The sequence below is a fragment of the Myotis davidii genome, unplaced genomic scaffold (genome assembly GCF_000327345.1).
Source record: "Myotis davidii unplaced genomic scaffold, ASM32734v1 scaffold448, whole genome shotgun sequence".
NCBI classification, from domain to species: domain Eukaryota; kingdom Metazoa; phylum Chordata; class Mammalia; order Chiroptera; family Vespertilionidae; genus Myotis; species Myotis davidii.
The window spans coordinates 496,740-506,983 of NW_006383009.1; the positions used below are offsets into that span (position 1 = coordinate 496,740).

Consider the following 10,244-nt stretch of genomic DNA (forward strand, 5'->3'; position numbering starts at 1 on the left):
CAATGGGAGAGGAAAAAAGGAAATGCTGGAATAATGGAACAGATTAAACAGAGTAGTTACTTAAGCACAAACATGACATTGACCACAGAAAAAAAGTAACAAAAGAACTAGTCTTTTTGTTTATAAGGACAGCTTTTTATCTTGCACAACCAGGAGCTGAACATAAGTTAAAAGCCATCTAAAGAATAGCTTTTAGATATTTTCTTTGATTGAACTTTTGTATTGTCAAGGAAACTATTCCCATTTTGAATCACCTTACCTAATAAAACAAATTTATAAAACAATATGAATTACAATGGTTTTCATCCACAGATTTGCAGATTATTTGTTATTTCAAATTTGCTTTCATAGAAACAAAGATAATTTAGCTTGACTGCCTTAGGCCAACCACAGAAATTAACCAAATTAACTTCCTGTCTACTCTTGCCTCTGCTCTTATTATCGTTAGATAAAGAGGTTGGCCTGCTTGAATCTCTAGTAATCTCTTATATAGGGGAGAGCTAGAGCAGTGGTTCTCAACCTTCTGGCCCTTTTGATACAGTTCCTCATGTTGTGACCCAACCATAAAATTATTTTTGTTGCTACTTCATAACTGTAATGTTGCTACTGTTATGAATCCTAATGTAAATAAATACCTGATATGCAGGATGGTCTTAGGTGACCTCTGTGAAAGGGTCGTTCGACCGCCAAAGGGGTCACGACCCACAGGTTGAGAACTGCTGAGCTAGAGGATTAACCCACTTGGTCCCTCTTGACCAGTTGTCTACGTTTCAGCAATTGCATTAAACAGCCCAGAAAGGACTTTAGCTGTGGAGAGGGTTATTTGTAATACTTTGTGAGCATGCCTAGAAATACCTATTCCTTTTCTCACAGTTACAGTTCTGGTGATGCAATAATAAAAGATTTCAAATGTAGACAAAGCTTTTTAAAACCAGCAGACAGACACATGATCACATCTATCACAGGAATATGGCCATACCTTCCTGGGCCTCTACCGCTTCTACTGTGGCTGTAAGAGGCAGGAGCAGTGGCATGCAAAAATGAAGACAGAAAATGAGTGAGTAAACCAACAGCAATGCTGCCAGCAGACATCTTGGGGTCCCACCTTTTAGCCTATTCCCATCCATAATAAAAGTCCACTAGTTAGAGAAGCAAGAGGATTATTGTCAAAACTAAATTGGGGGCAGGGGCAATGTGAGATGAGGAGGGTTTCTAACATTTCAGGGAGCACGGGAACCTTTCAGCTAATGGCATTTACACCTAAGTCCATGGAGTCAGTCAAGCTGACTATAGAAACCAAGAGTTATGTTGCTTTCCTGATTTTATTTTTTTCTGCTTTTTACTTTTTTATTTATTTACTTTTTTGTTGTTAATCCTCACCCGAGGATGCTTTGCCATTGACTTTTAGAAAGAGTGGAAGGGAGGGAGAGAGACACACAGAGAGAAACATCCATGTGAGAGACACATGGATTGGGTGTCTCCTGCACTTGCCTGGACCAGGACATGGAATTGAGCCTGCAACTGAGGTATGTGCCCTTGACTGGAATCGAACCCAGGACCCTTCAGTCCAAACTGGCTAGGGTGCTTTCCTGATTTTAAGTAGCCAGATGCTAATTTATGTCTTGACATTCACATAGAGTCAAATAATTTAACATTACAACCATTCTTGGGTAATAGCTCAGATGGTATTAAATGAGCTGCTGCTGGGTCCTATTAAAAAAACATGCCTAAAATTACTTCTGATTGTTCTCAAGCAACTTATGTGGAGTCCTTTTTTTTTTTAAATGACTTAACAATAACAAAAGGCCTTTGAATAACATACTGGCATTTGAAAGGAGAGAAAAACGGATTATAAGTGAAGGGTTATATCTTGTCCAGGTGTGGAGTACTAAGCTGGCAAAGGCATAAAACTGTTCAATTCTGGATACAATTCATGCACCATCTGGGATTAGAGATACAACAGAGGCTCATATTTCCAACAATGTGACTTTCACTCACTGTGTGAGAGAGAAGCCCAATTACTAAGAAGGCCTTCTTCCTCAGTGAGAGAAAAGGAAACCATTAGTACCAATAGGTAAACTTCATTGCATCTTCTGTTAAGACAGTAAAAGCCCTAAAATATGAAAAGGTTATAGGTTGTAGTAGCAAGAACGATCCTATTAGGAGAACCCTGTCAGTTCTACAAATACCAAGTATTAAAAGAAGGCAGGGAAGAATAATGAACAGTAACAGCTTGCCCTGCCTTAGGCTTTATATATCCGCAAGACAGGAGAAATGGGAGAATGGAAAGTTAACTTCCTAACGCAATATGAAAATGGAAACTTGGAATCAACTTATCAAGTGCTTACATTTGTCAACCATATGTAGGCATGTGCTAAAGCAATGTCACACCCTCTCTAATCTCCTCAAATAGAATAAACTTTCTCAAGGAGACCATAATGCCTTCAAACAGTATATCAAGCCCAATGTGAGGAAGAGGGAGAACAAAGCATTGCCTGAAATTGTATACCAAGTGCTGGCCTAATTAGAGTTTAAAAGCTATGTGGCAAAATATGTACTAGTATTACATTGTTTGGGGCCCTCCTAGAATTGCTTTTTGCATTGGTTATTAAGATATCGGCCTAGGCCCTAACCAGTTTGGCTCAGTGGAGAGAGCGTCGGCCTGCAGACTGAAAGGTCCCAGGTTCGATTCCGGTCAAGGGCATGTACCTTGGTTGCGGGCACATCCCCAGTAGGAGATGCGTAGGAGGCAGCTGATCAATGTTTCTCTCTCACTGATGTTTCTAACTCTCTATTCCTGTCCCTTCCTCTCTGTAAAAAAATCAATAAAGTATATTAAAAAAAAAAAAAGATATCGGCCTGGCTGTAGCAGGTTTGGCTCAGTGGATAGAGCACTGGCCTGCAGACTGAAGGGTCCCGAGTTTGATTCTGGTTAAGGGCACATGTTCAGGTCTCGGGCTGGATCCCCAGTAGGGGGCATGCAGGAGGCAGCTGATGGATGATTCTCTCTCATCATTGATATTTCTCTCTCTCTCTCCCTCACCCTTCCTCTCCGAAGTCAGTAAAAATACTTTAAAAAAAAGATACCAGCCTATATTAAAGGGCATTTTAGAAATAGTCATTTAAAGCTGAAATAGAATTTATCCTATATAATAAAACCCTAATATGCAAGTCAACTGAACGGCAGAACAGCCAGTTGCTATGACACGCACTGACCACCAGGGGGCAGATGTTCAATGCAGGAGTTGCCCCCTGGTGGTCAGTGTGCCAAAAGCCAGGCTCACAGCTGATGAGTGCAGTGGTGGTGGCAGGAGCCTCTCCCACCTCCGCAGCAGCTCTAAGGATGTCCAACTGACAGCTTAGGCCCAGGATCCCCCTCCGAGTGCACGAATTTCATGCACTGGGCCTCTAGTATACCATTAAATTGACTTGTTTAAAGTGTACAGTTCAATGATTTTAATAGAGTTGTGCAAAGTTTATTCACTATAACTTATGGTTAGAACATTTTCATCACCTTGAAATAAACCCATTTCCCTCTCTCATACCTGCCTCTTAATCCTAGATTTGCTACTCTGGATATTTCATATAAATGGAATCATACAATATGTGATTTTAGTTACTGGCTTCTCTCACTTAGCACAGTGATTTTCTTTTATTTTTTATTAATGCTCACCCAAGGATATTTTTACATTGATTTTTAGAGAGAGTGGAAGAGGGAAAGACAGAGAGAAATATCGATGTAAGAGAAACACACTGATTGGTTGCTTCCTGCACATGCCCCAACCAGGGCCAGGGCCGGGAAGGAACCTGCAACCAAGGTATGTGCCCTTGATCGGAATCAAACCCGGGACCCTTCAGTCTGCAGGCTGATGCTCTAGCCACTGAGCCAAACTGGGTAGGGCAATTTTCTGTTCTTTTAAAATAAATATTTTTTACTATTTGTTTATTATTTGTTGTCATTAATCATCACCTGAGGCTATTTTTCATTGATTTTTAGAGAGAGTAGAAAGGGACAGGAAAGACATAAAGAAAGAAACATCGAAGTGACAGAGACACATCTACTGATTGCCTCCTGCACGTGCCCCAGGGGGGTGAGGGAAATTGAACCTTCAAACCCTTGACTGGGAATTGATTCAAGACTCTTCAGTCCATAGGTTGACACTCGAGCCACTGAGCCAAACCAGCTAGGGCAGCACAGCAATTTTCAGTTTCTTTCATCTCATGGCACACATAAACTAGTTACTAAAATTCTGTGGCACACCAAAAATATATATTTTTTGCTGATTTAACAAAAAACATAGGTATAATTTTGATTCATTCACAATGGTCAGCTATTGTGTTGACTATTGTCATTTTTAAAAAATATATATTTTGTTGATTTTTTATAGAGAGGAAGGGAGAGGGATAGAGAGTTAGAAACATTGATGAGAGAGAAACATCAATCAGCTGCCTCCTGAACACTCCATACTGGGGATGTGCGCGCAACCAAGGTACATGCCCTTCAGTGGAATCGAACCTGGGACCCTTCAGTCCGCAGGCCGACGCTCTATCCACTGAGCCTAACTGGCTAGGGCACTATTGTCATTTTTTATTTGACAATCTAAGGGAAAAGAGGTTAGTACTCTTAACTAAATAGGTATTGCATGTTTTAAAAATTCTTGTAGCATACCAGTTAAAAATCACTACCTTAGCATAATGTTTTCAAAGTTTATTCATGTTGAAGCATGTGTCACTACTTCATTCTTTTTATGACTGAACTTGTGGCCCGGTGCATGGATTTGTGTACATTAAAAGAAAATTAATTAGAAGAAATATTTTAATATCGTTATTTGCCCTTTCTCTATAACAGAAGTGTGAGAGATGAAAATTAGTAAAATGTATATGAAAATAATATGTAAATTGATAAATAAATAATAACATGATAATAAAAACATGATATAAAAACAACATTGGTAAAAACAATGACTGATAAATTGATTGAACTTATTCTAGTATCTCCCTGTATACTAATACGTGCGATTGGCACCAGCGAGAGCTTTATATTTTATTGATTTTTTTTAGAGAGAGAGGAAGGGAGGGGGAGATAGAAACATCAATGAGAGAGGAAACATTGATCAGCTGCCTCCTGCACGCTCCCTACTTGGGATCAAGCCCACAACCTACGCATGTGCCCTGACAGGGAATCAAACTGGGAATCAAACCGGTGACCTCTTGGTGCCTGAGATGAAGCTTAATCCACTGAGGGTCAACGTTTATTTTTAAATTGTCAGTACGGCCCTAGCCGGCTTGGCTCAGTGGATAAAGCGTTAGCCTGCGGACTGAAGGGTCCACATGCCTGGGTTGTGGGCTCAATCCCCAGTAGGGGGTGTGCAGGAGGCAGCCGATCAATGATTCTCTCTGATCATTGATGTTTCTATCTCTCTCTCCTTCTCCCTTCCTCTCTGAAATCAATAAAGAAATATGTTAAAAAATAAATAAATTGCCAGTATGCAACGTATGTACCAGCCGGTGGGACAGATTTATGGCCGGTCACTTAGCCTTTTATATATATAGACAGTATTCCATTGTAGGGATATACCACATTTTGTTTATCTATCATTAGTTGATGGACATTTGGGTTGTTTCCATTTATTAGCTATCACAATGAATGCTATGAACATTTAAATACATTTTTTTGTTTGGATATTTTAATTTCTCTGGGATATACAACTTTGGAGTGGAACCGCTGGGTCACATGGTAACTATATGTGTAATCATCTAAGGAACTGTCAGATTAGCTTTAAAGGGCTGCACCATTTTACATCCTCACCAGCAGTGTATGAGGGTCCTAATTTCTACACATTCTTACCGACACTTGTTATTACCTGTCTTTTTGGTTACAGCTATCCTACTGTGTGTAAAGTGACACAGCATTATAGTTTTGATTTGTATTTCTTTGATGTCTAATGATGTTGAACATCTTTTCATGTGCTTATTGACTATATGTACTTCTTTGGGGAATGTCTATTAAATTTTTTTACCAATTTTAAAATTTGAATTATTGGGCCTTTCTTTTCAACCATTCTGTGTGTTGCTTTTCACTTTCTTTCTTTAAAAAAAATATACTTATTTATTTCAGAAAGGAAGGGAGAGGGCGAGAGAGATAAAAACATCAATGAGAAGTACCATTGATCAGCTATCTTCTGCACGCCCCCTCCTGGGGATTGAGCCCACCCTTGACTGGAATCGAACCTGGGACTCTTCAGTCCACAGGCTGACGCTCTATCCACTGATCCACACTGGTTAGGACCCTTTTCACTTATTCATGCTTCCATCTGCAGCACAAAAGTTTTTAATTCTGATGTAGGCCACTTTATAACTGATCTGTTTTTTATCTTATTGTCTTTATGAATCTTATTCATTTATTGGCTTCCCTCTTTATTTTGGCTACTAAAAAGCTTAGATCACATCTGTGGCTGTCTAGTGGCTTTTTTCTTTGTTTTGTGCTCCTATTTCCACGTATATTTATTTTATTTCACTTGCTGTGCATGCACTGTAATTTACTCCAGGTCCTCTTGGAACAAGGTGGGGCCTAAATGAGTATATGCTATAAGGTCATAAGGGCTATTGTTGATTGAAAGCTCTCCAAGTAAAGTTGTATGAAAAATGAAAGGTCTTATTCAACTAATGCTCCAGAGTTTGTCAATGAACCTGTGCAACTGAGACTTCCTCTAAGTGGCAGATGACAAAGAAAATAGAAAAACTTAAGTAGAAACAACTCAATACAACAAGGGGGGAGGACAAAAAGGCAATGAAACTCTACTTCGATTTGCTAATGCTTCAACTCCACTTTTCATGCCCAGAATTAGTCATCCAATAACATGAGCTCATGTTTCTTCCCGTTGCTCGACTAGATCTATGTTAATTTGCCAAACATCAATCTTTCCATTCCAGGGTTCCACAAAGCCCTCTCCTTAGAAGTCAATACCCATATAATTTTTAGAAGGGACACTCTGCTTGGAGAGGTGAAGATGGCACTGGAGTGGGATATGGCTTGTAGGCAAAGAGACAAACACCTTCTCTGAAAAACTCTATCCAAAAAAATAAAGTATATATATCCCTGTGTAACTACCACCCAGAGAGTGATATAGAACATTCCTACTCCAGAAGTCCCCTGTGTCCCTTCTGGGCCAATACTCTCCCTCTAAAGGAAGTCCATTCTGACTTCTATTATCACTGATTAGTGTGCCTGGTCCTGAACATCATATTAATCAGACAGTTGGTGTCCTTTTGGGTCTAGTTTTTTTTAGTTCACCATAATGTCTGTGAGATTTAACCATGTTTGGCATGTATTTGTAATGCTATTTCTTATTGTTAACAGCCCATATATACATATAACATATTGATCTATTCTACTATTTATTGATGGACATGTGGGTTGTTTCCCATCAGGGGCTATTCCAATAAAGCTAAGGTGGGCATTCTAATGCACAACCTTTGGGGGATATATGCACTAATTTCTCTTTGATAAATACCAGGTGTGGAACTGCTGGGTTATGGGGTAGACATGTTTTGCTTTACTGCCCAGAAAAGTTTTCTGAAGTGGTTGAACAAGCCAGCCAGCAATGTATCTAGTTGCTAGGTCTCCACAAACTCACCAACACTTGGTATCGTCAGTTGATGTTTTTCTATGTTTCACAAATTTGTGTGTCATTCCTGTGCAGGGGCCATGCTAATATTCTGTTTCAATTTTAGTATATGTGCTGCCAAAGCAAGCACTTGTCAGACTTTTTCATTTTGATACTCTCTTCCGTGACGTGCCAGTTAAACTCTTTGGACCATTTTAAAAACATTGATTGTTTGCATTTTTCTTACTGAGTTATAGTTATGTATTATATTCTGAATACAAGGCCTTTGTCAGACTATGTATTGCAAAAATCTCCCAATTTATCGTTTGCCTTTTCCCTTTCTTAATCATGCACTTTTGTGAATAGAAATTCTTAATTTTAATAAAATTTAATTATTTTTTTCTTTTAAGATTAGTACTTTTTGTGTTCTATTTAAGGGCTCTTTAGTTGCCTCAATGCCTATTCTCCATTCTTTCTCTTAGAGGAGTTTTACTGCTTTTACCTTTTACATCTAAGTTGTAATTCATTTTGATTGATTTTTGGAAAAGGAAGAGAAGAGTCAAGATTAATTTTTCCCCCAGTAGAACATCCAGTTGCTCCAGTAGCATTAATTAAAAGAAGTCCCAATTAAAAAAATTATTTTTAATTAAAGTATAGTTGACATTTAATAGTATATTAGTTTCGGGTGTACAACATAGTGATTCTACATTTATACACCTTATGAAGTGATCACCATGATAAGTCTAGTAACCATCTGTCACCATACATAGTTATTACAATATTATTGGTTATATTCCGTGTGTTGTACATTGCATCCCCGTGACTTATTTTATAATTAGAAGTTTATACCTTTCTCCCCCTTCACCTTTATGCCCCCCTCCCCACTTCCCTCTGATAACCATCAGTTTGTTCTCGGTATCTATGAGTCTGTTTAGTTTGTTTATTTTTTAAAAATATTCCACATATAAGTGAAATTATATGGTGTTTGTCTTTCTCAGTCTTACTTATTTCACTTAGCATAATACCCTCCAGCTTCACCCATGGTGTCACAAATGGCAAGATTTCATATTTTTATTGAGGGAGCCCCAATTTTTCATTTTAACTGACTGCTAGGTAACAGGAGCACCCCTTCCTTGAAAGGAGCATTCCTCATACTCACCTGTCTCAATAGTCTGCTTTCCCCCTGAGAGGACACCCAGAGGGAGTGTCCCTGTAGGAGTCAGGCCCTTGAGAGTCAGCACACTCTCACTTTCTTCCCTGCGAAGGAAGAGCAAAGCCCTGGGTTAATGCCAGGTGTTTACCACTCAGCAATTCAAAGGTACTTAAAGGAAGTTACGATGCATAGGGATAGAGAACAGGTTCTCCTTCTCCCTGCCCCTTCCCTGAACCAAAGAAAGGGATATTTTCTCCAAATATTCCAATTTTAAAGAATCTGCCAGGTCTTACTTTTCAATTAAGGACCCTTAATAACCAGGTGTTATTTTAATGCTTCCCATATATTATCTCATTTAATCCTCTTAATAACCATATAAAGCAGGTTTCATTTTTAATCACTCTTTTATAGACAAGAAAAATGAGGCATAAGATCACACAGCTAAGGATGTATTCATACAGAGCCAGGATGTATTCATAGGTAACCTGGCTCCAGAATCCACACTAAACTACTGCATTTGAGTTCATACCAACTGAATGTTTACTAGAACATTGCTAGTCATTCTAACATATAGGTCTGATTCTAATCTGCACTTGACTTACAGTTCTAATACCAAATTCTAATTCTAAAAATTCTGTTCTGAAACCAGCTTCTAATGTACTCTCAAATGCTCTCATTCCCACACTTTAACGACAGACCTCCTTACCGAAGAACTGAAAAGACCCGTGCCATCTTCCCAATGGCTCTGATTTTATTCTTGATGATCTCCTTTCGAACTGTAGTGAGTCCTTTAAAAATACAAAGAATTAGTGAATTAAAGGAATGTGCTAACATATTAAGTTTAAAAAATACAGGATGAAGCATCTTTCTAAGCTAAAGAAACTATCATAAAAAAAAGAAAGAAATCAAGGCTCAAGTTTGTTTAAATAAAAATCTCAGAAAGTTCTGAGGAGCAAGAGAAAAAAAATAACCACAAGAGAAAAAGATTAAGTAAAAAATGGAGGGGTCACATGGGCACATCTATGAGAGGAAGAAACTAATTTGCGGTTCTGAAATGTAGAACACAGAGAAGAGTGTAACACACACATATAAACAAAGACAGTTGCAACAGCAAAGATCTCTTTTTGAGAAAGCTGTGGGCAACCTTAGGACGCAGGGTTGGCCTGCGAATGGCAAGTGATGATTTGAGCAGCTGTCTTCTGCATGCAAACACGGCACCAGGCGCCTCCAGAACTTGGTGAGGGCTACGGCCACATTCACTCTATAATCCTCACTTCCAAACTGGCGAGGATTTCCTCCCATTGACAACTGTGCAGTACAGATCATGATGACGGGTTGAGGCTTTTCATAAACAACATCACAAAAGTGAATGCATGATTTCATGGCCTTTTCTCATCTAAGATTCAGAAAACAGCTCACACATGAGAAGCCAAGGTCCAGCATGCACCATGTGACAACACTCAACAGCCAGAAAAAGAGATGTC

The 10,244-nt window shown here is 38.9% G+C and overlaps 1 protein-coding gene across 4 annotated transcripts in view; it reads right to left on the bottom strand.

Moving 5' to 3' along the window:
* PPP3CC (protein phosphatase 3, catalytic subunit, gamma isozyme) overlaps window positions 1-10,244 on the bottom strand; it is an 84,087-nt gene that overhangs the window by 3,344 nt on the left and 70,499 nt on the right. For 2 of the 4 annotated variants that reach the window (XM_015557754.1, XM_015557753.1), the window contains 3 exons: window positions 9,467-9,548; window positions 8,767-8,864; window positions 980-1,009 (listed from right to left, as the gene is read on the bottom strand). In XM_015557754.1, the coding sequence (XP_015413240.1) occupies window positions 980-1,009; window positions 8,767-8,864; window positions 9,467-9,548 (210 nt within the window). The remainder of the gene's footprint in view (window positions 1-979; window positions 1,010-8,766; window positions 8,865-9,466; window positions 9,549-10,244) is intronic. The other 2 variants (XM_015557755.1, XM_015557756.1) reach the window with 1 other exon arrangement.